A 27585-nucleotide genomic window follows, 5' to 3' on the forward strand; every position below is an offset into this window, starting at 1 on the left:
GTCAAATGCAGGAAAGTAATTGGAATGACAGAGATACCCCCCTTTCTTTTTCTTTTACTTTTTTTTTTTTTTTTTTTAGGACTGCACCTGTGGCATATGGAAGTTCCCAGGTTAGGGGTCGAATCAGAGCTGCAGCTGCCAGCCTATGCCACAGCCACAGCAATGTGGGATCTGAGCCTCTTCTGTGACCTACACCATACCTCATGGCAATGCTGGATCCTTAACCCACTGAATAAGCCCAGGGATGTAACCCACAACCTCATGGATGCTAGCATGGTTTGTAATCTGCTGAGCCACACTGGGAACTCTCCAGAAATCCACTTTTAACTATGCTGCTTTTATGTATGGTCAATTTTGAGCTATCTGCCTTTTAATTTAGCTGTTCCGTGAATAGGCCAAGGAAAAAATTCCATTTCCAATTAATAAATTTAACTATATTACAGATAATTTCTAATATACATCAAAAACATCGTAAAGAGAATGTAAGGACAAATCATAAACAGGGAAAAGTTATTTCCCTCAGATAAAATCCATATTGAATAGCACCGGGATCATATAAAGAATTCCTAGAAATCCATGAAAAATAGAAAAATGGGAGTTCCCACTGTGGCTCAGCAGGTTAAGAACCTGACTAGTATGACTAGTAGCCATGACGATATGGGTTCAATCCCTGGCCTCACTCAGAGGGTTAAGGATCTGGCATTGCCATAAGCTATGGCATAGGTCACAGATGTAGCTCGGATCTGGCATTGCTGTGGCTGTGATTGAACTCCTAGCCTGGGAATTTCCATACGCTGTACCTGCAGCCCTAAAAATAATGTTTAGAATTGACAGCCTGGGTCTCGGATGGTGGGTCCATAGTCATCAGGAACCCAAGCTCTTCTGTCTTTCTGCTCCAACATCCTCTCTGACTTCCAGCTACAAGGTCATCTCTTGGTTCTGAAGGGGCTGCCGAAGCACCTGCCATCCTATTTGTATTTCAAGCAGCAAGACAGTGCAAGAAGGTAGGGAAAAAGCTGGATACCACTTAGCTGAGCCAGCAAAGTAGGGTGCTTTTCCAGAAGAGTTTCACATACCTCCCATTGGCCAGAACTTTCTTTATCACAGGCCTAAGTTCAAGTGTTACAAAGATGGGTACAAGCATTCTGCACAACAGTCTGGAGTTATCTGGTAACGCTGAAGTGCGCACACTCTGTAACATCACAATTCTGATCCAGAAGTAGATCTCAGAGAAACTCTTGTACGTGTGCCCCAGGAAGTGAGTATAAGAACATTCACAGCACCTCCGAACGGTAAACAAAAGCTGTAAGTAACCTGTTTGCCAATTCCGAATGGATAAATGAACTGTGGTATTTGCACATAATTTAATTTTATTTACCAGGTTTAATAAGCTATGCTTGGAGTTCCCACTGTGGTGCAGTGGGTTAAGAATACAACTGCAGCTGCTTGGGTCACTGCATCCCTTGCCTGGCTCAGTGGATTAAAGGATCTGGCATTGCTGTTGCTGCACCTCGGATGGCAACTGCAGCTTGAATTCAATCCCTGGCCTGGGATCGTCCATATGCTGTGGGTGCAGCCATTACAAAAATTAAAAAAGCTATACTTATTAACATAGATGCACTGCACAAGCATGATGCCGAGTGCAAAAAAGTTTACAGAACAACGCACACGGTATGATTTTGTTTATTTATGTAAAGTTCAAAGATAAGCAAGATTGTGTGTTTCAGAATACGTACAATTGTGGCAAAGCTAGAAAGGAAAGAAAAATAATGATAAACACAGTTCTGGAGAGTGGTTACTCCTGGTGGAGAGGAAGAAAGATGGTATTGTGGGGGGCACACGGATAGCTTCAAAAGTATTGGTAAATCTATGTTAGAGTGTGAAACTACAGAGGCTGAAACAAGAGAGACGATTTTTTTCTCACCTAATTGAGTAGGCAATCTGAAAGAGGTACGGCAGCTCCAAGGTGTCAGCTCCAAGAAACTCAGGTCTCTTCCGTTTTGTTAGTCTACCACCTTGTCCTCGTGGTCAAAAGTGGCAGGCCCCACAACTTCCAGCCTCTTGGAAGGGGAAAAAGAGACACCGTGTTGCTTTTAAGGCTATGGCCTAAAGATGCACACATCACTCTGCTCTCATGCCATTGGCCAGAACTTGGTCGCACGGCTAAACCCTGCTGCAAGAGAGGCCGGAAATGTTGTTTTTTATCAAGCCAACCATTTTTCCAGCCCAGAAATTTCTACTGAAAATTGGGAGAATGACTATTGGAGGGCCATCCAGCTGTCTCAACCACAGTTGTTAAACTAGGGAGTGGGAATATAGTATTCATTTTATTATTATTTATAATATATATACATGTATAATATTTTTCTCTTGCAAATTTGAAATAGTTAAAAAGTAGTAAAAGTAATGCAATTTTTAAAAGCACCTGAGCTGCCTTTCCCCTGGGTTTTTTGTTTGTTTTTTAGGGGGTGAATTTTTGGAAATTCCAAATTAATTCAAGACATATCTGCTGCCTAAAGTCAAAGAAAACTAAATTAGAGATTTCCTATTATTTTACTTTTTGCAAGATGGTTTCCTTTTATTATCATGATTTGTTATGCAAGAGGTTGATGTATATAATTTTTCCTTTTCCTGAACGAACAGGAATTACATTTATGAGCTCCTGTTCCATGCTAAGCACTGTTCTAAGCATCAGGAGTTATTTCATTTAATCCTCACAAAAATCTAGGAAGTGGGTACCATTATTACCCCCATTTTGCGGATGAGGAAATTGGAGGTCAGTGAGGTTCAACAACCTGACATGATTGTGAGAACAGAGATAAAGCCAGGATTTCAGCCCCTCTAGTCAAAGAGTCCAGAGTCTATACTCCTAACTATGGCTAAAGGCCACCTAATACATAACGTATATTAAATATTGGACTTGGGTAGTTTCGTCAATATTGAATAGTCCGTTTTCTATATATCATGTAGGTTTTGTGACTTTTGCGTCCATTCTAAATATTATGTAAAGAATTACCTTACTAAATTTACTAAAACTCATAATGCATGTCTTTGCTCAGAAGATTTTGGTAGGAGTTCCCATCGCGGCTCAGTGGTTAATGAATCTGACTAGGAACCATGAGGTTGCAGGTTCAATCCCTGGCCTTGCTCAGTGGGTTAAGGATCTGGCGTTGCTGTGGCTGTGATATAGGTCGCAGATGCGGCTTGGATCTGGCGTTGCTGTGGCTCTGGCGTAGGCCGGCGGCTACAGCTCGGATTCCACCCTTAGCCTGGGAACCTCCATAGGCTGCGTGTGCTGCCCTAGAAAAGACAAAAAAAAAAAAAAAAGAGAGAGAGAGAGATTTTGGTACAGTCCAACTTCCCTAGCTTGGCATCCAAAAGGCCTGATCTTCCTTTCCAGTCTCATCTCCCAAGCGTCTCTTCCCTCACTCCCCTCCCAAGTCCCACTCGCCAGCTTCATGGGTCCATTAGTTGTTCTCAAACATACTCGGCATTTTCTCACGGCCTCCTTTGCTCCCTGGGCTTGGGAAGAACCCCCCATCCCTCCTCGCCCCTAATGCATTGCCCATCACTCAAGGCTCAGCGGAAATCCTGCCTTCTCTGAGAGGGTCTCTCAGATTCTTCCATTTGGACCTCTCGGGCTTCCACACAACCAGAGTCCTTTGTACCCTGTTATCCAGTCTGTCTCGGGCCACTTACTTATGTGCTCCTCTGCCTCTTGTCCAGTTCTGAGCATCAGGACTGGGTCCCAGGTGACATCCATACTTCAAAAAATTTTTGTTTTGAAATAGCAGTCTCATAGAAAGTGGCAAAAATAGTACAGAGAGACCCCTTGTGCTCTTCATCCAGCCTCTTCCAATAGTAATGTCTTACATATCCACAGCACGAGAGAGATTCATGTTTCTCTTTGGTTGTTTATCTTGGTTTTATCACTGGTTCCTTTTTTAAAACTTGCACTCACATTTCAAATGTTCTTCCTCAGCATCTTCGCATTTGGTCCAACACCCCACCGTGTTGCACAGTCTCATGGAGCCAGATTAGGTGTCAGTGTGAAAAGCCCCTGTCTATCAATGGTTTGGAAAAAGGCATGGGTTGCAATAAAAAAATCACCAGATTAGACTTTCAGGGTAGCAGAATTTTATCATTCAAGGAGTCAACTCTCTGTGTGTTTAGAGCTTTGGACCCACAGGCTGGAGTATTTATGATTAGTATAGTTCTGTGGTATAAATACTTGCCTTTTCTCATTTGCTTGATTTGTTTTTAGAGTTTTGTACTTTGCGCCTCTCAAGTCCAAGTGTTATAAAACCACAGCACCTTACAAAATACATGAGCAGACGTGAGTGTTTAATACAAGATTGACAAAAATCTTTGCTCCCTTCTCTAGAAATGTTTGCTTTCTGGAACAAGATCAGAAAGCCAAATTTCACAATAGTATCCCTGAGATGTTGTAATTATGCTTTTTATCTGACATTGCGAAAATGACTTAGGGTTTAAAGAAACTGATTTCCCTCAGAGACACAGTTCTTAGCAGTCTGTCCTATTTATAGCCTTTCGCCATTTTTTATTTATTATCTTTTTCTGAGTTCACATCCTACTGCTTTAAACTGTTTTCCATGGTACGATTTGACGAGCATTAGAGCGAATCTCCTTCCTCAAATATTCCTTCTTCAGCAGTCTGAGGGTGGAGAAAGCCTAACCCAGTTATTCTATATTTGGGTTGGGGCTTTTAGGATAAGCAGGGTAGGTCAGATGTCTATCTTAGGCTAGGTTGTTATCAGGAATGCCTTAGGAGCGAGGCGTTTAGCAGACTCTTTCTTCAGAGGCAGCTGGGAGAGAATGGCTACAAATAAATAGCCATGCAAGGAACGAGGGAGAGAGAGGGCCAGAGCTGCATCTCTCAGACACGGAGGAGAATGCAGATTACCTGGAGATCCTGTGCTAACGCAGGGCCTCCGTTAGCGGATCTGGGATCTGGAGAGAGAGAGTCAGGGAGGGGTCTCCCAGGTGATGCCGATGCTGCGGGAACCCAGACCACGTTTTTCTTCCCAGTCTGCAAAGCCGTCTTCATGATCTCAACTTCACCGCAATGCTTCTTACACATGCTAATCTTTTTTTATGAATGATTTTTATTTGTTCCATTACAGTTGGTTTACAGTGTTCTGTCCGTGTCTTCAGACCCCGTTTGAGCTGCGAGGGGCCAAAGCCGACTGAGTCTTAGGAGGCTCGGCTGGAGGCACAGCTCTGAGGAGGCCACATGCGGAAGGGGGATGGGGCAGGACGAGGAGAGCCAGGGCTGAGGGCAGTTCAAGGATGAGAATGTACCAGAATGGCTCTCTTAATTTTGCGTAAGCCTCTTCTTTCCAGGACAAAGATAGATACTAACATTTTCTACTTTTTTCTTCTATTATAGATATTAATGTGATCACATAATACCATCTACAGTGGCATGGAGATCTACTTGTTGGCCTTGATAAAGGTGTCAGGTGTTCACTGTTGAGAGGTTTTCTACAATTAATGCCGTGATTCCCAGACACGGAACTCCCTGACAGTACGTCTGGAACGACATCCGTTTGAAGATCTGGGAAGGAAAAAAGGACTGCTTTTGTTTGGCCACCCCACAGCATATGGAATTCCTGGGCCAGGGATCAGATCCAAGCCATAGTGACAAATTACCCGGCAACACTGAATTCTTAATCCACTGTGCCGGGCCTGGGATCGAACCTGTGTCCTGGTGCTGCTGATCCCATGGCATCACAGCAGGGACTCTGAAAAAAATTATTTTCCTATTAAATAAACTCATATATCATGGAGAGGAAGGTAAGACGGGGATAAACTTTAATAAACATTTGAAGGGTTGTGGCAGTGGCTTTAGTCTCTGCTCTCACGTCCTGTCTACAGTTTTCTTTTCTCCTGTGAAGAGGGAGACAGCGGAGGTGGACAGGGGGGAAAAGCCCGTGACAGCGATAATGCCTGTGAAGTGCAGAAGCAGGTGCTTTCTATTTTTTAATTTCTTGTTGTTTCCTCCTTCTTTAGTTCCTTGCCAGGCAAGGTTGTTTCTGGCTTCCTTTCTGCCTCTGCTCTCGACTGCCCTTCCCTCGCTATGAATAATCATGCATTGGCTGGTCCTTCTTCCCTCCCCCTGCTTGGTGTCGATCCTTGGTCTTGGCCTTCGCTGAGCTCTTTCTTGCCACGCCCTCCCAGTCTGTCCATCACTAGCGCTTCGCCTCTTTAGGAAGAGGAGTCACTAAAGGCAGATATTGGGTCAGGTCTGCATAGCGACCAGCATGGCCTCTAACCAATGTCTGCCTCTAGGAACTCCACTCCCTCAAGAAGCGAAGCAACAGTGATGGACAGAACAGGGGGGACCCAGGGAACAAAGTCTCACCAATCAACTCCTGGTTCTCTTGCTGCTAATGTTTCTTGAGCCCTAACTCTGAGCTACAGAGAAGTACATAAAAATAACCCCCCATAGAGAGGCTCTGCCCCTGCTTGACAATCTCCGCTATCACTCCACTTGCCTCCAGCTCAGTGGCACTGCCCAGGAATGAGAAATGAATTTACAGTGACCCCCACTGGGCGTGCAGGAATAAGGCTGGGATGACCAGCCCAGTGGCACTTCAAGCCGTAGCCTACAGGGGGATGCATTGTTTGGCTCTCTAGGGCTTGGAATTTTCCAAATGACTACATGACTGCAAATCCGCTTTGGTTTATTTTGTAACATGGCACCTTTCCAATTACTCCTTGTCCCAACTGGCCAAGAGGGATGCCTGACAAAGTGTGAATAATGGCTCCTCTTTTTTTTTGCCAGAGTGTTGCTGGTCACGCCTATTATTTTTTCTTTCTTATTGTATTTTCATTAACTTAAAATAATTTTTTTGGTCTTTCTAGGGCTGCACCCACAGCATATGGAGGTTCCCAGGCTAGGGGTCCAATTGGAGCCATAGCTGCTGGCCTACACCACAGCCACAGCAATGCATGATCCAAGCCGTGTCTGCGACCTGCACCACATCTCACAGTGATGCCAGATCCTTAACCCACTGAGCAAGTTCAGGTATTGAACCTGCGTGCTCATGGATGGTAGTCAGATTTGTTTCCACTGAGCCATGGCGGGAACTCCTTAAAATAATTTTTAAGCAACTGTTGTTAAATTAGGGTATAAGGTCTTCCAACTTAAGTACAGCATAAATGCTTCTGTTTGCTTTCTTTCAAGCCAACGGTTGCCCTTCACCTGCCTCTGGCATTTTAAGGGGCACGAGACTTGATGCCGTCTCCTCCTTGCCGTCAGGACCATCTCCAGCCTTATCCCCAGTCTTTGTCCAAGCCAGTTCCTGGGGATCAGCTTCCAGGTCAGGACCTCCAGAGGCTTCCTTCCCTTCTCTTCATCTTGAACTCTGGGGCTTCTTCACACACGTCACACTTGTTCCAGAGCATAAGATGTTTTCTTGGTCTCCAAGACTAGGATGAAAGTGAGAGGAGAATACTGGAAGGAGAGAACCTGTTCCCTGTGGGTAGCTGTGTAAGGGTTTATCTACAAAGAACAGGAAGCTTCTCTCTAAACTATTGCTTAGGGGAAAAAAAGTTATGATGGTCAATTACGTGCTTGAGCGCAGAGTTTTTGTCCCTAAGATGTGAGTCAGTGAGTGCCCCGAGCCACACTCTGAGTGACCCTTCTGGGAGTGTTTAACTGCCCTGCCACCTCTCTGGTGTTTTGTCTTTCATAATCAACTCCAGAGAGAAGAAAACTATGCAGTGAGGCCAGAGGTTGCTCAAGATCATCAGGTGAGTTTAAGAGGGTGATGACAACCCCGAGCACTGGGAGAACTGGTCATTCCATTAGTGGGTTTGTTTCTCTAGTCCGTTCTAAGTCATCCAAGTTGAATTACAAAGGATGTTTATAAATACCTACATGTACTAATCTGCTGAGTCTTTGGTGCAAGGATAGTCATTAGTGACCCAGCTAAAAGAAGGAAACCAACCACATACAGAGTTCAATTTAGAATCAAGCAATGTTATAGGCAGAGTTGGTAAGACGACGCTTCTTATTTCTTATTCTTATTCCACTCCTAGGAAAAGAAGGCCGCCTTTAATTTCTAGAATTCCATTCAAAGGAACGGAAGTGAGGAAGGAGAGAGAGGGTCAGGCCTGGAGTTGGGGTAAGGACGAGGTAACAGTGGAGAGGTGAGAGTGACGTTGGCTGGTAGAGGAGGGGGTGGGGGGAGACAGGAAAGGGAGCAGAGGTGGTTGGGGGCTGGCTGACCCCTACCTTTTGTAGCTCTTATCCATAACCATTTAGAAGGTATGAATCAAACTAACAGATGGTTAATAAGATGGTGGTAGCCTTCCGTTTTTGCAGGGATACCCTCTTGATGATGGTGGAGGCAGATGTGAATGTAGAACTATCAGCTTCTGCAGAGATACTTGCTAGAATATTGTGGCCCTCCTGCCAGGCCTGGGTCTCCAGGTGCTTTCCACGCTGATCCTGCTGCATCACATATGAGGGGTTGCAGGTGCACACACAGAGATGCCCCGCCTCATGATCATGCTCTGGTCCTATCTCCAACCCCCATCCCTGACAAACAGGAGCTTCTAGGCCACCCATTGGGCCTCAGAGTGTATACACTGGCCATATGGTTCTTCCTTGCAGGTTTGTACCCAGGGAAAAGGCCATCAAGCCCCTCAAAGTGAACCTGGATGCTGTCTACAAGAAGCAGGGTTTCATAATGGTTCCAACTTGGCCCATGCCCTTGGATTCATGGCCTCTCTGCTTTTGGGCAGGAAATAGGGTTGGAGAAGGGCCAGAGTGAGGCCCTTGAAAGTGTAGAGGTCCCTCTTGCCCAGGTCCAAGCCTAATACTAAGTAACAGAACTGTTCTGTCTTCCCACAAAGAACATCTTTAAAAGTACAGGTAAATAGCCAAGCTCAGGCCTTGGAGGTTGAAAGGTGCCAGGTCCACACTTGTTAGGGAAGTTTCAGAGTCCCTTGCCTTTGGCTGGACTCTGCTGGGCTGGACCACAGGCATCCTTGCAGTCACCAGTACAGCCTGAAGACCAGAGGCCTTTCTTTCTCCCCATTTTCTAGGAACCAGGAAAGATTCCAGCTGACCTAGGACCCTGAAGCAGGACAGAGAGAATTTCTCAATCTCTCGGGTTCATGCGGGGCTCAGAGTCATATTTAATTTGATTTAGAAAAATAAAATCACGTGGCATGCCCTGTACTCCATCCTAGTGTGATGTATACAATGATAATAACAAGCACATAAAGCACATTATCCAATTTCTGAATCCACAGCGTGTTCTCTTACACCTGCAGTCTGCCCTGTTTACGTGCTTCCCTTTGGGTACTAGTCCTGCACATGATAAATTTCTTGAAGGCAGGAAGTGGCTTAATTCTCACTGAGTTCTTAGCTGAATGCATCAGAGTGCCATGCACACATCAGACTTTTAAGAACTGATTTGTTGAGTTGAATAGAATGTTTCTGAATTCAATGTAAAAATGAGTGGTCAAGGATGTATCGCTTTATTCTTAGAACTAGTAGGGCTTTTTTTTTTTTTTTTTTTCTATTTCCGTATTAATCTAGACAAAAACATCCACTAATTTTTTTTTTTTTTAAGGCCACTCCTGTGGCATATGGCAGTTCCTAGGCTGGGGGTCAAATTGGAGCTGCAGGCCTATACTACAGCCACAAGAATGTGGGATCCAAGCCATGTCTGTGACCCACACCACAGTTTACGGATATGCTGGATCCCCAACCAACCCAGTGGGGCCAGGGATCCGGGTTTGTTACCACTAAGCCAAGACAGGAATTTCCTAAGCTTTCTTTAAAGTAAGTAAGTAATAGGAGTTCCCTGTTGGCTCAGAGAGTTAAGGACCTGGCATTGTCACTGCTGTGGCTCAGGTCGCTGCTGTGGCGTCGGTTTGATCCCTGGCCTAGGAACTTCCACATGCTTCAGGCATGGCCAAAAAAAAAAAAAAAAAAAACAAACAAACCTCATAAAGAAATACTGTGACTCTTTTTAAAAATTAAATGAATGTATAGTTCCGAAAAAGAATTTTTGGTAAATTTCTGTGATGCATTGTTTTTCTTTCATAGAATGAACTTGAAACAAAATTAGAACAAAATTATAGGAAAGCTAATAGCAGTGACAGCATTTGATATTTTTTTGTTCTTTGCAGTTTTCTTCTTATGGAAACTTTGCTGTGTGTAAGTATCTCTAATATGAGGATCCTTAATACGTAGAAAAATAACATTATCTATAGTATACAATATAGTTAGAGAGCAAAGTCATGACTGGGGAGCCAATATTTGGTACGGAGGCTTTACAGTCACATTAGGCAATGTTCATAGCAAATGGCCTAAGAAACTTCACTATGACCTGGCACAACTGGTCAGTGAGTAACTGAGTTAAGCAACCAGCTCAGCAGCTACCCGGAGACTCTGACCCAGCAGCGGGCTGCAGGGGCCATGGAGATGGATCTGGCAACACTCTCATTTGGTTTGCAGGTGGAGATATAGTCTTCATGTCTTGATAGATTAGCCAGATTGCTCTTATGTAAAGTACCTTAGCCAATAATGTGTGCATAGATTTCCTGACTGAAATGAGTGTTTACCTAGGGATTGCATGCATCATTATTTTGAAGGTAATTGAGAACATGAGTTGATAGCCAATATTCTTCTTCTTCTTTTTTGGTCTTTTTAGGGCCACATCCATGGCATATGGAGGTTCCCAGGCTAGGGGTCTAATTGGAGCTGTAGCTGCTGGCCTACACCACAGCCATGGCAACACCAGAACTGAGCCGCGTCTGCGACCTACACCACAGTTCATGGCAACGCCGGATCCTTAAACCCACTAAGTGAGACCAGGGATCAAACCTGCGTCCTCATGGATGCTAGTCAGATTTGTTTCCACTGAGGTGTGACAGAAACTCCCAATAGTCAATATTCTTAACATCCGTAAGGCAAGATCACCCGCCAATCAAAAGAGAAAAAGAGGCAGCCACCAGAGTTTGGACAAAAGCTCAGAGTTTCCCTTGCTTTTCCCCTAAAGCGCTACAACTCCCTGGATCCTTCCCTTTATAAGCCCCATATCCACCCAGGTGCCTGACCACCATCACACCTTCCCAGCTCTAACCTGGAAAGGAAGCCCAGCAGATATTTTAAAATGCTGTCCCAGGCTGCGGTGGGTCCGCCACGATGGACGGAGCTCCTAGAACAAACGACCAAAAGAACCAAAGGGAGGGAGGCATGGGAGAAAACAACTGGTGTGGTACTCGCCGCCCACCTCTGCCTTACTCCGTTACTGCAACTTTCTCTGTAACGTCAGGAAGCGGGAAGGACGTTGCTGAAAAGATTATGGGCTTGTACAAATGTGTCTCAGCCTCTAGATTTGGGACCGGTTTCTGTCCACTTGAATGGATGCCACTGGCTACCTCTAGATCTGTAACTGCTCTGTAGTCTGCAAAAGCTCTCCATCGCCGTGACTGGCTGATTTGGCAGGAACTCTGGTAGGTTTGGCCAGGATGCCGTGCCAGAGACATGATTTGGGTCAGGCTTGAGTTTGGTAGCATCCTGGCTTCCAGCCTTTGTCCTCAGTTCTGACTGCTCATGCAACCCCAAACACATAAACGAATACTGTATCATTTCACCATCAACACTTCAGATTTATTGTGCCATTTATTGAATACATTTTCCCTTCTGCTGAGAAGACTTGTCTGAAAGACTTAAAAAAATCTTGTAATGAGTTTAAATGGGAAAAGGGCTACAGATCCCCTGGTATTAGGCAGGGCTGTGTGAAATAAATAGCTCTTCTTTGCTTAGAAAAATCTCTTAGATCCAGAGAAAGCTGGGTTTTCGAGATGATAGTATAGTGTACCTTTTTTTTTTTTTTAATCTAGGAAAAAAAAACATTTAGAGCCTATTGTTTTAAACTGAAATAACTGCTTTTGCTTATTCTATAACTTGCTTCCTTGGGAAAGTACAGTGACCAAGCACAGACAACAAAATGCTAACTTCAAATAAAAGTTTGTTTGCAATTTTTAATGAAGCCATCCGTGCAAACATTTCTCTTTTTTTTCTTCAATATGGGGAGGAAAGAAAACACACTTTGGGAGCCTGGTGGGAAAACAGAAATGCTTTCTCACTGCAACCCGATTTCAGAGCAGTGGAGGGCAGAGAAGCGGGGCACAGGCCCTTAGTATTCCTCAGGATTGCTTGATTGCAAGTCTCGCAAATATGAATCAATTATGTTAGGAGGCACGCCTTGCAAGAGGAGCCTGCAGAAGGAAAGGCCACCTAGAAAGGATGAGAAGGGAAAAGCAAAGTCAAGACCGTCTACACGTGAAAAACCCCTGAAATAATACTGTTTGACTAGCTGCCTGGAAATGTGACTAATGATGTTCCAGTTAGTTACAAAGATTCATTCAGTCCCTACTTGGAAATTTTCTCCTGGGTTTAGGACATTTAGAATCTAAAGTACTTGGCCTCTAGAAGGAAAAGCAAGATCCCTGCAGAGCCATAGCCGTTTTTGTTTTGTTTTGTTTTGTTTTGTTCTCTAGTATAATTCATTCTTAATTTATATTCCCAGCTAGTTGGAGTTTATTTATTGCTCTTTAAGAGGTTTTGAGATTCCTCTATAGATGATTTCAGTGTTCTGAACTAACGGCAGAATAAATGCAAATCAAGTTATGAATCAGTGGGAAGAACTGTTTCCAGTTTGTTAATGTTCTTTTTAATTTAGTACAAAGAGTTCCCATTCAAGTATACTGGAGAAGAAAAAAGGCACTATTCCTTTAATCTTGGCTACTGATAGATAAAATGTCAAAAGTGCAAAAATGAGAAATCTCTTGTTCAACATAGTAAAACCTGTCCAATACTTCTGAAGGTGAGAGAAAGCTCTACTAATATTTCATACTTACCGTGCATGGTTCTGATTTATATTTAAAACACAAAAGTACCCTTTACGAGAGAACCCATGAAACCAGACATATTCATGGTCCTTTAGAGAAGTGTTTTACTACTTGCTAATAAATTCAAGTCCAGACAAAAACAGCATGCCATTTGAACATTCTTAAAACTTCTTTAATGCAAATTTGGGAAAGTCATTCTCCTTTTTTTTAAAAAAAAAAAATTCAAGTCACATATTGGTAGAAATGATGCCACTTATGTACATGTCCATTCCTTGATGCAGAGTTCAGAATGCTTGGGTACCACTCATTTTCATCTACATTAAATGCTGTAATTCATGCTCTATTGCATTCAACAACTTGCTTCATGTCAACAGGAGGTTGTTGTGATGATTAAGTACTAGCTGTTAATGTCAAGATACTGAAATACATATTAAAACTATGATGTTAGATTTTAAAGAGTCTATTTTCATTGGATTACATAATGAAAATCATGCCATACTCCACAGGCTCTGTATGGCTTATGACAGTCATAAGCTTCATATGCCAAAACCATATGAAAGCTTACCTTAGATGATAATATACATTCAAACATCCTTACTGTGCTACAACTAAGGAAAGAGAGAGAAAGAGAGAGAGACGTTGTAAGCATTAATAAAGTGCTAAGACCAAAGTTGAGTACTTGTTGGATGAAATTACGGTCACGATTATGATGAGGTGATTTCATTAATCCTTAGTCAGGTGAAAAATACAGGAAAAGAGAAGCGCGTGGAATGAAGGGCAGGGATCCAGTCACTTCAAAAGGATCATTAATAAGGTAAAACATTTATTAATATGCACAACCACTTTGCCTGAACAGGTGGCAAAGCCAATTTGATTGTACAGAGAACAATTACAGTAACAGCTTCCAAACCATTAGCTAAAATAAAACCCTACAACATATATATATAGTGTTTTTCAACAAAAGAAAAACATGGACAAGAGACAAAGCATTAGTATACATATATATATGTTGAAATTCTAAAAGGCAAAATTATCAAGTGGATATAAAAATTAGACTAGAATATTGTATTCTGAAGGGACTATATATGACTGGCTAAATAAATACAAGGCTTAAACAAACAGGCTAGAAAGTGACCCTAGGTGCAATTTACAAAACTTTAGGGAAAGGGTCCTGCTTCTTTCCTTTTTTGAAAGCTGACATTTTCTCTGGGAATTCTGAGAGCAAATACTAGAAACTCACACATCGGTCTACGTCATTAGCATTGACGTCATTCGTTCACCTCGCCCAAAGAACTTCTTAAGGCATTCTTCCAAGTGGGGGTCAATTATACACATACCGTAGGACTCATTTATTGCTTAATATGTTTACTTAATGGGGCCTTGGATTTTCTTTCAGGTTCATGAATGTATGATCTAATCTTGGTGCCGTGAAAATATCCAAAATGTAAAACAGATAGATGGGTTATAGATATTCTACTAGTGAATTTTTCATTGCAAAATCTTAAATAGGAAAGTTTCCAAATCCTGGATGGAAATGCTCCCAATTTTTTTTTTTTTTTTTTTGGCTTTTTAAGGCTGTACCCATGGCATATGGAGGTTCCCAGGCTAGGGGTCCAATCAGAGTTAGAGCCGCCAGCCTATGCCACAGCCACAGCAATGCAGGATCCGAGCCATGTCTGCAACCTACACCACAGCTCACAGCAATACCAGATCCTCAACCCACTGAGCAAGGCCAGGGATTGAACCCACAACCTTGTGGTTCCTAGTCAGATTCGTTTCCACTGCGCCACGTTGGGAACTCCTCCAAATTTTTTTTTTTTTTTTTTATCTGTATCCTCTCCATATCAAAAAGGCCCAGAACACTTTTCCTACAACTTAACAATTGAAAAGTGTTCAGTTTTCTGAATTTCTACACTAATCTAATGAATTTACAACTGGGAACTATCTTAAAAGAACAACACAGCTCTCTATACTTGAAAATGAGAATACTAAAGAAATGCTATTGAATCCCATCTTTTGATAATCTTATATCTAAAATTAGGTCAAATGTGTCTTTCTGGCTTTATTTATGGGGACCTGTGCTTGTAAGGCACTTAGTTTTCTGACAAAATTTAGCTCCTGCATTACCTAATATCCTTGAATAATTTGGCCTTCCTTGTTCATGGCATAACCACTGTATGCCATGAGCTGCTAAGAAATACAATTAAGAGCAAATGAGAAAGACAAGCTTTACATGCAAAGTGCGATTTCATGTAAGAGGAATGGAACGGAAAGAAGAAATATCCGGTGGGATAGGAACTTTTAAAACCTGTTGCTGCCCCTCCAGGAAGACTGGTTGTCCAGGGGTATTTACTCCTTGATATATCACTGCAGAATTAGAATATGTGCACCAGTATTTATTTATTCTTGGTTGACATTCTTACCTTTTTTTTTTTCACAGCTTAACTTGATTCAAGTCACCTATTATCAGATAACAATCTGATGATAAACAATCTTGGCTTCATTTTTAGGACCAAAAGCTTTTACCAGTATTTCACAGTTGATACCTTATTAAAACTTATATGGCAGAATACATTATTTATATTATTACATTCCATTACTATACAATTGACTGTATACTTAAATACAATTGACCATATATATCATGTATATGCATAACATTATTTGCTTATAGAGATACCAAATGTTGAACTATTTATGAAACTATCATTTTATATCATTAGCAACATTCAGTTATTTTCAAAGCATGCAGAGGTGGTATTGGGTTTTTGACTTTGCATTTTTTGGGGGGAGTGGTTTGGAACCTAAGTACCAACAATACCTTGGAACTTATAAGGCTAGTAGTTCAGAAACCACATGTGTTTGCAACTGTGGCCTTAATCTGCATTTAAAGCTGATAAATAGCTAAAATAACAATGTTTAAGTTGGTACGTACCATCTCAATATTAAAGCCTGAAATTTTCTAAGAATATCATATGTTTTATACTTAAGAGGAAAAAATTTTCTTCCTATGAATCTTCTCTCCTGCATTATCTGAGGATGGACTAAAGTCCTAAGAAAGAATATTGGTTTTCTAAAGTTTCAGAAGGAAAAAAAATTTTCAAGAAGTTTCTCTACCTGATTTACAATAGAGTTAGGACTAGAAAGCACTTTTGTTGTTGTTTTTTACATAAATAGCCTAAGTGTTGACTATGTTTTTCTAAAACAGAGATTTACAAAAGTAATCTTTCTGACTTTTAGAGGATAATTTCGTTGCTATATAGAGGCAGGAAAAATAAAGACTGGCAATCACAAGATGGCAATATAGTAAGAATGAGAGAAAAGACATTACAGTCAGGTCACCCATTATCTCATAGCAGTGACTGTGACTGCTGCGGGAGTTTTCATGAAGTCCCAAAGTTCCTTGCGATTGTCAAGAAAAAACCTCAGTACAAAAATTATAGTCAATTAATATGAAAATGGATTAAGCTGACGATTCTGTTGAGACTTTTCTACCACATACGTCTTTATGTGTTTTCTCGGTTTACATTAGCTGCAACACTCCTGAAAACCAGTATACATGAAATACTTATAAATGGAAAGTCTTTAGTGAGATTTTAAAAGGAACGGGTCATCTGATGTGTATGCTAAATTCTACATGTGTCATATTAAACACTAAATTAGTAAATTTACATATATACATGTAGAACGTTTCACAAAAATAGTAAACTCATTCAAAAATCGTGTACATTCCTTAACGGCAGTTTCATTAGATGCGCTTTTACGCTAGGCTTCTATTTCTCTAAGATGGACTACATCATCAAAATACTGTCCCTTTAACTTTATTCATGGTCACCATGCTGGGCACGTACCGCAATCCACTGAAATAAATATTCCTTTAGTTAACAAGAATCGAAAGAGATGAAAGTAAGTCTACTTAAAAAACCAAGGCGCCATCACAAGTAAGAGTGAGTACGGAATGCAAAACTATCTTCTTTCCCCAAATCCTCTCCCTGCTTCCTCCCCTACCCCAGAAAATGTCGGCAAGCAATTTGGATTTTGCATAAGAACAGGACTTAAATGATTTTCTTTCATTTCAGTCTACAAGAGATCTGGAATGTCATACCTTTCACCTCCAGTTTGCATTCGATCTCTACCGTCCCAAGGTCATTGACTGCTTTGCAGCAGTAAGTGCCTCCATCATAGGGGCTGGGCTTGCGAATCTCCAGCGTACAGACCCCTTGGTTGCTGAACATCCTGTATCTTGGGTCATCCTTAATAGTCACTTTGTTTTTCATCCAGGTGATTTTGGGCTAAAGATGGAAGCAAATTTGGTCAAAACATATCTGTATTTAGCCTAATAAGAGACCATCAAAGCCAGTGACAGAATCTGAAAGCATGGCTTAGAAAGAAAATACTACATCTAAGAAGAATCCACGTCAACTTGAGCCCTGTTTCTCTCAAATTAAATTCTACTTAATGCTCGGCCAGAAAGCAAATGAGCAGTTCTGAAGAAGCCAGCCAGATGAGCTCAGACGACAGCCCTGGGGCAATCTTCCCAAACAGATTCAGTTACATTGAAATTTGATGGACAGGTCCGTGAGGCTACCTCATCCAGGAGAGTGTATATTGCTCAGTGTTCTTCAGAGAATCCCCATAATGTGTCATCACCAGCCAGTTTTTCTCTACTTCCTTTCCTTTTTCTGATATCCACTTCTTTATGGGCTGCTTGTATCTCCTCACCATGTCATCCCTCTTTTCATCAGCCAGTGGCAATGGATGGATCTTCTCTCATCAGATAATCCTGGATCCGTAATGATCCAGGCCCCCAGGAAGGTCACTCCATCCTGCTTGATCTCTGAACTCTCAGACCCAAGAGAGAGCACTTTCCAGTGTCCTTCACACTGTCCTCTTCCTCCTCCTGCCTTTCAAAGGGGAGCCTTCCTCGAGGCTCACACCTCTGTCCCCGACATTTCCTTCACTACTCTCCTCCTTCAATGATATTCCTTTCTAGAGCTTCAGCTCCAAGGGTGGAATGTAGCACCCCATGCTTGGGTCACCCAAACCAAGAGTCACAGCCCTCACCTTTCTCCCAAGCTCTGGTGATGCTTTCCTCTGCCTCCTGGTCATTCCCACTTGAATGTACTAACGCCGCCTCCAATCAAACATGAATTCAGCATCTTTCTCTCTCTCTATTTCTGCTCATGGTATATGCAGGAAAAAATACTGCTGTCTGCAGTATTTCCAAATTTGAGGGCACTTTCCCTCAAATTTTCTGTCCACACATATCCAGCGCCATAGGCAACATTCGCTCATCTGCTATTCTTTTCAAATGCCAGCAATATGAAACCTTAAAACGGGTTCTAACTCTCTGTAGTCAGATGGGATCTCTCCCTTCGTGGTACTCTGTACTCGTACCACCATACATTTTGTATTCTAACCCTTTCCTTACAGTTTCATCATTTGCTTTACACTGTCACAGGAAACTTGGAGAATAATATTACTAATTAATTACTTAATTAAATTAAACTTGAAAACTAATATTACCACTTAGTTTTTCAGGTGACACAACACTACTTCTCTCCTTATCTCTCAGTTCTTTTAAAAATAAGTGGCTTGGTTTGTTTCTTAGCAAGTATCCCTTAGTAAAGAAATACAGACGTTTTTAATAATTTAAATAGTGTACTTAATTATCCATCAGCACCACCACTCTATACTCCCCTCCTTATCCCAGAAAAAGACACCAATAGCAGTTGGAAGGTCAATTTGTATGACTACTTATAATTACAACAAAGAAAATACAAAAGAGGGAGTTTGGGGTTAATTCTTAAATTTAAGTAATGTGACTTAAAAAAAAAAATCACAGTACCTTAGGATTTCCTCTCACACTGCAGTTCAGGGTAGCATTGTAACCAGCTACAGCGTAAGTATTGACCAAAGGTTGAGTAAACATGGGTGCCTCTGTGAAATCGAAGTCTTCATACACTGGATTTTTGTAGATTTTCCCTTAAAAACAAGCATTAAAATATACAAGCTGGCCTGAGAATATATTATTCCTGGCGTACTTGACTGATGACGAAAGCTTCCCTGAGCTTAGAAAAACATGAAAAACATGCATGAAGGTCATAGGGCATTCATTCTGAAGGGTACCAAGGTACGGTCCATCACACACGGGACAGAAAGCCAGAGGGGTCATCTGGAACTGAGACAAGCATTGGGAAGAAGTCAGGGCCTGAGGATTTGGTTTCACAGTGTGCTTTAATGTGAAAGTAACCAGGAAGGGCTGGAAGGACATGGTTTAAGAAGAAAGGAAACGAAAGGGGTGGAGTCCGGCTTCTCCTTTCACTGCAGAGTGGCTCTCACGTAGCATCCTCGAGAGTGTCCAAGAATAAAAGCAACCCAAGCTCTAGAGGCAAATGTCCACTTTTTCCCATCCCCATGATTTGAGCCATTGAGGGGCCCACTGACCAGAAGTTGGAAGGAATGAAAGCTTGTGAGTTAAAAAGTACAATTGTAAGAGAATTTGTCTTAAAAAATTTTACTTGTAAGATTAACATTTTAGTTGGACATTTTTACCATGTTTTTAAATGTGTCTTTATGGTATTTTTATTCCCTCTCACCTCTCTCTCTCTTTCCACCTTTTCCGTGTTATCGCTGAAAATCAAGGTCCAGCCCACGTCCCACTCACCATCTTTGGCAATCACGGCGCTCTCTTTGGTCATCGTGGCATCCTCACTGAGGCCGCACATGTTTTCAGAAAAGACCCGGAAGTAATATTCGTTTCCTATGACCAGTTCAGAAATGGTGGCACTGGTTCGGTGATAATGCTCAATGACGGTGAACCACTCCTAAAAAGATTTGTGATAATTTGAGGCAAATCACTTAAAAATATAGAGTTGTTTTACCTGTTGATTAGAATACATAACAGGGACATTTAACTCAGAGGAAAAAGCACTAATTTTTATATTGAGCGTTACGGAAATGTCTATTTAACTTGTTTAATACTTTACTATTGGTTTACACTTGATTATGTAGCTTGATCATCATTTACACATTAGATTCATATACCCTAGATGTTGATGGAAGAAATTATCACATACTAGGTATGGGGAAGTCACCCAATGATGTAATTCTCAAGTGGTCCTTGTCTGGCTAAAAAAAAAGTTTCTTTAAATGCAAAATCTTATTTTGTCACTTAACACCCAAACCGGGGGGGGGGGGGGGAAGGCTAGAAATAGTTTAAAGAAAGACTTGAAATCTATTCCTATTACTTCGACTGCACTTTCCAACCCTCTCTCCTTCTATTAATCCAATGTGACCTTATAACCTAAGTTCTCATTGAGTTCGACTAGTGTAAATGCCTAAAGACTTCCTGTTAATATCATTCAGTAGGATGCTTTACTCTTCCTATGAGGATGAAAAGTGGCTCCATGCCATTTTGTGATCAAAAATTCATTTATTCATTCACTGACTTAGGGGTAGGGCAAGGTAGGTGTAGTGGATGGGTTTGGATTCAGAAAGATCTAGACTTTAACATTTAAAATCTGATGATCTCCAGTAAGTCATTTAGCTTTTTGAGCCTCAGTTTCCCCATCTATAAAATACAGGTAATAATTATTTGTATTCCAAGTGAGTTGCTTCTTGAACTCCCTAAGCTCTTTCCCTCTGCAGGACCTTTGCATAGGCTATCCTTTTTATAATCTCTCTTTTTTAACTGGTGTGTGTGTGTGTGTGTGTGTGTGTGTGTGTGTGGTTTTTTTTGAAACATAAGTCCATGCTATACAACATTCATTTTATAAGGAGAAAGAGTGGCATGGGTGCAGATCTGAGTCAGAATGCAGAGTGAGTAAATATTTGTTGAATGAATGAATTTACTGAATTCTACTGAGCATTCTGCCAGTTGCTTTTTTATTGTTTTAGCTTCTTGATGAACAAGCAAGGTAAATCTTAGTGTCTCTATTTTACAGATGAGGGAAATGGAGCTCAAAGAGGTTAAGTGACTGTCCATGTATATGTGGTGCTAAGTGGAAATTCAAGTACAACTCTCTGTGGCTGCCAAAGCCTTACCCTTCCACTGTGCTGCAGCACTTCCCCACGACCTCATGAGTTCCTCACCAGAGAGGGCCTCATGCTTCCCCTTTTACTTTTTTTTTTTTTTTTGCCATTTTTAGGGCCTCACCTGTGGCCTATGGAGGTTCCCAGGCGAGGGGTCAAATCAGAGCTGTAGCCGATGGCATACACCAGTGCCATAGCAACGCCAGATCTGAGCTGTGTCTGTCACCTACACCACAGCTCACGGCAATGCTGGATCCTTAACCCACTGAGTGAAGCCAGGGATTGAACCCGCAACCTCACGGTCCTAGTCGGCTTTGTTTCCACTGCGCCACGATGGGAACTCTGACCCCCTTTACTTCTGATGAAATGTGATCTTGGTGCTGCTGAACCAGAAAGAGCCAGACCTTACCATGCTCTTCTTGTCGGCCTTCTGGATCGTGTACCCTGTGATGGCAGCATTCCCATCATCCTTTGGTGGTGTCCACGACAGAGCCACGTTCTCTCCCCAGACGTCGTCGATCTTCACGACTTGAGGTGGACCCGGACGGTCTGTGGGATGAATTCATGGCATCACTATGAGGTCATTTTCCCCCCAGCCTGGGCCTTGCTAAAGGAGGATATTTTATTTTTTTTTATTTTTTATTTTTTTATTTTCCCCCTGTACAGCAAGGGGGTCAGGTTATCCTTAGATGTATACATTGCAGTTACAGTTTTTTCCCCCACCCTTTCTTCTGTTGCGACATGAGTATCTAGACATAGTTCTCAATGCTATTCAGCAGGATCTCCTTGTAAATCTATTCTAGGTTGTGTCTGATAAGCCCAAGCTCCCGATCCCTCCCACTCCCTCCCACTCCCTCCCCCTCCCATCAGGCAACCACAAGTCTCTTCTCCAAGTCCATGATTTTCTTTTCTGAGGAGATGTTCATTTGTGCTGGATATTAGATTCCAGTTATAAGTGATATCATATGGTATTTGTCTTTGTCTTTCTGGCTCATTTCACTCAGGATGAGATTCTCTAGTTCCATCCATGTTGCTGCAAATGGCATTATGTCATCCTTTTTTATGGCTGAGTAGTATTCCATTGTGTATATATACCACTTCTTCCGAATCCAATCATCTGTTGATGGACATTTGGGTTGTTTCCATGTCCTGGCTATTGTGAATAGTGCTGCAATGAACATGCGGGTGCATGTGTCTCTTTTAAGTAGAGTTTTGTCTGGATAGATGCCCAAGAGTGGGATTGCGGGGTCATATGGAAGTTCTATGTATAGATTTCTAAGGTATCTCCAAACTGTTCTCCATAGTGGCTGTACCAGTTTACATTCCCACCAGCAGTGCAGGAGGGTTCCCTTTTCTCCACAGCCCCTCCAGCACTTGTTATTTGTGGATTTATTAATGATGGCCATTCTGACTGGTGTGAGGTGGTATCTCATGGTAGTTTTGATTTGCATTTCTCTTATAATCAGCGATGTTGAGCATTTTTTCATGTGTTTGTTGGCCATCTGTGTATCTTCTTTGGAGAAATGTCTATTCAGGTTAAAGGAGGATATTTTAAAGTAGCCTTTCCCTCTGTATTTCTACCCACATCTCTTTTGCATTCTTAAACTCCAGAGAAGCACAATGAGCTCCAGCTAAGTTTATCTGGAAACACTTGGTTTTCATCTTCATGGAGAGAAAGGATTTTGAAAAGAAAATTTATTATTATTATTTTTTGGCTGTGCCTGTGGCATGTGGCAGTTTCAAGGCCAAAGATCAAACCCTTACACAGCAGTGACAATGCTGGATTCTTAACTGGCTGAGCCACTAGGGAACTCCTGAAAAGAACATTTAAATGAAACCTCAAACCTCCTTAACCATCCCTCTAGGGGCAAACCACAGGCAATGAATCCCAGGCTACCCTGCCTAATGGGAAACGTAAGCTGACACTAGACTTGAAATCTTATCGCCCCCCCTGGGCTGGGGAGCTTCAGCTTTTGCTGAAAGGCCCAAAGCTGACAGCCTGTGAGAGGGTGTACTCTGATGTACTCAGAGTACATCAAAAGGCACCTGATGTACTCAAAAGGCACCTTTAAAGGGAGTGAGGAAAACTTGTTTGCTCTATCATCTCTCCCTCTAAGATTCACTGTTATTTATCAAGGGTTTCCATTTTATGTAAGTAAAATGCATTAATAAGGAAATACTCTTTCTTCATTTTATTTTCTACACCGAGACTCTCTGTGACCTCTGACCTTCTAATAAATTGCAGGAATGTTCAGAAAGGCCAGAAGTCAAGAAAACAAAGTCCTTCAATAAAGGAGGCAAGAATATAAAATGGGAAAAAAGACTTTTCAGCAAATATTGCTGGGAAACCTGGACAGCTGCATGTAAATCAATGAAACGAACACATCCTCACACCATGCACAAAAATAAACTCAAAATGCCTTAAGGACTAAATGTAAGACACCATCAAACTCCTAGAAGAGAACATAGGCAAACCATTCTCTGATATCAACCTTACAAATGTTTTCTCAGGTCAGTCTCCCAAAGCAACAGGAATAAAAGCAAAAATAAACCAATGAGACCTAATCAAACTGACAAGCTTTTGCACAGTAAAGGAAACTATAAAAACAAAAACAAAAACAAAAAGACAATTTACATAATGGGAGAAAATAGTTTCAAACAATGCAACTGACAAGAGCTTAATCTCTAAAATATACAAACAACTTATACAACTTGACAGCAAAAAAGCCAACAACCCGATTGAAAAATGGATAAAAGACCTCAATAGACATTTCTCCAAAGAAGATATACAGAGGGCCAACAAGCACATGAAAAAATGGTCAACATCCCTGATTATTAGAGAAATGCAAACCAGTCAGAATGGCCATCATTAATAAGTCCACAAATAACAAATGCTGGAGGGGTGTGGAGAAAAGGGAACTCTCCTGCACTGTTGGTGGGAATGTAAACTGGTACAACCACTATGGAAAACAGTATGGAAGTACCTTAGAAAACTATATATAGAACTACCGCATGGCCCAGCAATCCCCCTCTTGGGCATATATCTGAACAAAACTTTCCTTGAAAAAGACACATGCACCCGCATGTTCATTGCAGCACTATTCACAATAGCCAAGACATGGAAACAACTTAAATGTTCATCGACAACTGATTGGATTAAAAAGATGTTTTATATATACATAATGGAATATGACTCAGCCATTAAAAAGAACAAAATAATGCCATTTGCAGCAACATAGATGGAATTAGAGACTCTTGTACTAAGTGAAATAAGTCAGAAAGAGAAAGACAAATACCATATGATATTACTTATATCTGGAATCTATGGCACAAATGAAACTTTCCACAGAAAAGGAAATCATGGACATGGAAAACAGACTTGTGGGTGGCAAGGGGGAAGGGGAGGGAGTGGGATGGACTGGGAATTTGGTGTTAATAGATGCAAACTATTGCCTTTGGAATGGATAAGCAATGAGATCCTGCTGTGTAGCATTGGGAACTTATGATTGAGTATGATAATGTGAGAAAAAAGAATGTATACATGTATATATAACTGGGTCACCTTGCTGTGTGGTAGAAAATTGATAGAATACTGTAAACCAGCTCTAATGGAAAAAAAATCATCATTAAAAAATAAATAAAATGAAATTAGTACCATGAATTATTTTTAAAAAAAAAAGGAAAAGAAAAAAAAAGAAAACAAAGTCTTGGTTGGGAGGCTCCCTCAAAAAAAATCACGCCAGAGGTGCAAGGAAGAATAATAGTCATATTATGTATTTACACAGTATTTCTTAATTTTTTTTTCAGGGAAATGTCTTGTTATCCTCTCTGTCCACGTCACCCTTTCTGTCCTGAAATATTTTTCAGGTACTAAAATGCAATTTTAATTATTTCTATATGAAATGTCAAACTGAAAAGAGCAAATACTAGAGTGCTTTCTGGTCATGTTTTTCTCTTTTAAACAACATTTAGCAAGTAGACTTCATGGGCTGCTGGCGGAAAGCACCCTGGTTATCTTAACTTTTTCCACAATTACCAACAACGAGTTTCAGAGTTCCCACTGTGGCTCAGTGGGTGAAGAATCCAACTGCAGAGGCTTGGGTTGCTGTGGAGGCATGGGTTTGTTCCCCAACCTGGCACAGTGGGGTAAAGGATCTGGCACTGCTGCAGCTGCTGCATAGGCTGCCGCTGCAGCATGGACTCAGTACCTGGCCTGGGAACTTCCATATGCTGTGGGTGCGGCCATTAAAAAGAAAGTTCCTACAACTACAATTTTCTGTCTTCTGTTTTCACCAACTTGTCCTACCCTCGGTCTTCTTTTTCTAATCCAGCTTCCCAGTTGCACTCCAAGTCTGCCATGTCTTCAGGGTTCACACTGACTTTCCAAAGCACTTGCTCCCTAATTAAATGATATTGCTAGATTTTTACAAGCACAGCAGACACCTACATTTGGAAGGCAGCTATGCTAACCACTATACCAGCAATGCTTCAACCAGACTCATAAATTTGGGACTAATAAAGTAAGTAAGGGAGTTCCTGTCGTGACACAGCATAAACAAATCTGACGAGGAACCATGACGGTGCGGTTTCAATCCCTGGCCTCGCTCAGTGGGTTAAGGATCTGGTGCTGCCATGAGCTGTGGTATAGGTTGCAGATGAAGCTTGGATCCTGCATTGCTGCAGCTGTGGTGTAGGCCGGCAGCCTGTAGCTCCGAATGGACCCCTAGCCTGCAAATCTCCATATGTCGTGGGTGAGGCCCTAAAGAGCAATAATAATAATAATAATAATAAAGTAAGTAGGATAACCACTATTATTCAACACTTTGAGCGTGAGTGATGTGCGAGGCACTTAAACCACCTGGTAAAGTAACTACATGGCGAAGTAGGAAAAAATTTAAAAATCCTTATTTCAGAGGCCAGGGCTCTTCCAGACCCAAGCACAAGGGCTTCCACTGAAATGGAGCCAGCAGACTCAAGGGCACAGAAAACATCTTCAACAGGCCCCTCAACTGAAAAAAAAGTCAAGATGGTTAAGTCAGCAGGGAAGAGTGCTTAGTTTAGAGGACATGAGGAGTTCCCTTGTGGCTCAGTGTGTTAAGGATCAAGCGATGTCATGGCTGTGGCTCCAGTCACTACTATGGTGTGGGTTTGATCCTTGGCCCGGAGAACTTACATGTGCCTTGGGCTTGGCCCCTCAAAATAATAATGGACATGAACTTTCACCCAAGGGAAGGCTTGCCATAGGAAGGTGCTCCTTTGTTTAGAGAACCACTGGTTCTGGCATATTTGCTAAAAAGTAACACAAAAGGAACAAAAATGATTGGAGACAAGGCTTCTCCTGACTCTGCTGTTTATTTCTAGACATTGCAAAAATTATAGAACAATTTAAACAGGAAGGATCTACTTTTAGGAGCTCCTCCATGTATTGTCCTGACTGGACAGAAGGAAGAACTAACCTTTTTCAGACAGGTAAGTATCTGAGTAGCCCTGCAGGACCAGGGAAATTTCAGTCTGTAACTGTTTAACTTTGTTTAGGCACAGCTTTCTTACATCTAATAAAAATTTTCCATTCTCCATTAACTTCATCATTAGCAAATGTTTAATGTAGTAAGAAATGTGTTAAGCTACATCCAGCATCTACAGTGTTTTCTTAATGCAAGAATTCAACACAGGAAATAGTTTTATCATTGAAGAGTTGAGAAACAGACTAAGAAAGAACTGGAGTGCAAAACAGTACTGATAGTTTTCGCTAGAAAGTTCACACATTAATTATTTTTGCCATATATGCCCTATGTCTCCCCTGATCAGTCCGTTTAGTCAGTGAAAAACTATTCTAAAATGCTAACAAATCTTATTAATGCATCTTTTTTTTTAAATTCTAAACACAGAATTTTCTGTAGAGCCAGCCTAACAAAAATTCTGACTCTTGCTTTATTGACAAAGACAATTTGTTTCCATATTGCATTGACAGAATATTCCAGTGTCTTCCCTCAAACTTACCAACAACCTGGATATCGATGGACGCGGTTTCCATGAATTTTTCCACTTTGACCTCCAGATCATATTTCCCAGAGTGGCTCCTCTCTGCTTTTCTGATAAATATGATCGAATCAGTCTCCGAGTTGCGAATGTTTATCTGATTCTTATCGATTTCTTTACCATCCTTCTTCCAAGTTAATTCTGGTTTTGGTTTACCCTTTTTAAAAAAGGACAGAAAAAAGGTAGAGGTAGGAGGGGGCATGTCAGTTTGCCTCCAGATTTTTTTTTTTTTCAGCATTACAAAAGTGGGGAGTGGCTTACCCCATCCTAGGCACAGTGGGAAGAGTCTCGTGGTGGCGGTTACAGCAGTAACATAATATTCATTACTGTCCATCGACAGCATTCAGTATGCAAGGCACTACGTTAGGTACCTGATGTTTATAATTTCCCTTAATCTTCACATCAAGATAAGTATCATCATCCTCATTTGGTGGGGGGAGGGGACAGGGGCGGGGTGGGTGAGGGGAATAAAGGTGTTAAAAGACTTGCTAAGTGCTGGAACCTGGTTTTCCAGCCAGGTCTCTTCAGCTCCATAGCCTGTGCATCAAAGCCTAAGGGTTTAGAACATGGGTCCTGGGGCCCCAGAATCCGTTTTTGGGTCCTGACTCT

General features: G+C 41.6%; 1 protein-coding gene and 1 long non-coding RNA gene across 33 annotated transcripts in view; one reads left to right on the top strand and one right to left on the bottom strand.

Annotated features, from left to right (window-relative positions):
- Positions 1-7211: 7211 nt before the first annotated feature.
- On the top strand, positions 7212-9218 carry LOC106510406 (uncharacterized). Its single transcript, XR_014804227.1, has 4 exons — positions 7212-7346; positions 7732-7779; positions 8068-8153; positions 9079-9218. It is a non-coding gene; the product is annotated as an uncharacterized LOC106510406 (long non-coding RNA).
- Positions 9219-12019: 2801 nt separating this feature from the next.
- The window catches only part of MYBPC1 (myosin binding protein C1), a 94013-nt gene continuing 78447 nt past the window's right edge, over positions 12020-27585 (bottom strand). For 9 of the 32 annotated variants that reach the window (XM_021092691.2, XM_084957401.1, XM_021092689.2 and 6 more), the window contains 7 exons: positions 26938-27133; positions 21347-21486; positions 19571-19730; positions 18752-18888; positions 17009-17195; positions 13469-13511; positions 12020-12289 (listed from right to left, as the gene is read on the bottom strand). In XM_021092691.2, coding sequence (XP_020948350.2) covers positions 13498-13511; positions 17009-17195; positions 18752-18888; positions 19571-19730; positions 21347-21486; positions 26938-27133 — 834 coding nt within the window. In that variant the 3' untranslated portion in view covers positions 12020-12289; positions 13469-13497. The other 23 variants (XM_084957391.1, XM_013998022.3, XM_084957396.1 and 20 more) reach the window with 4 other exon arrangements.

Source organism: Sus scrofa, chromosome 5 (genome assembly GCF_054392235.1).
Source record: "Sus scrofa isolate SSC_HxYL_T2T_F1_AM1 chromosome 5, Sscrofa_HxYL_maternal_Yorkshire_Landrace_v2.0, whole genome shotgun sequence".
Taxonomy (NCBI): Eukaryota; Metazoa; Chordata; class Mammalia; order Artiodactyla; family Suidae; genus Sus; species Sus scrofa.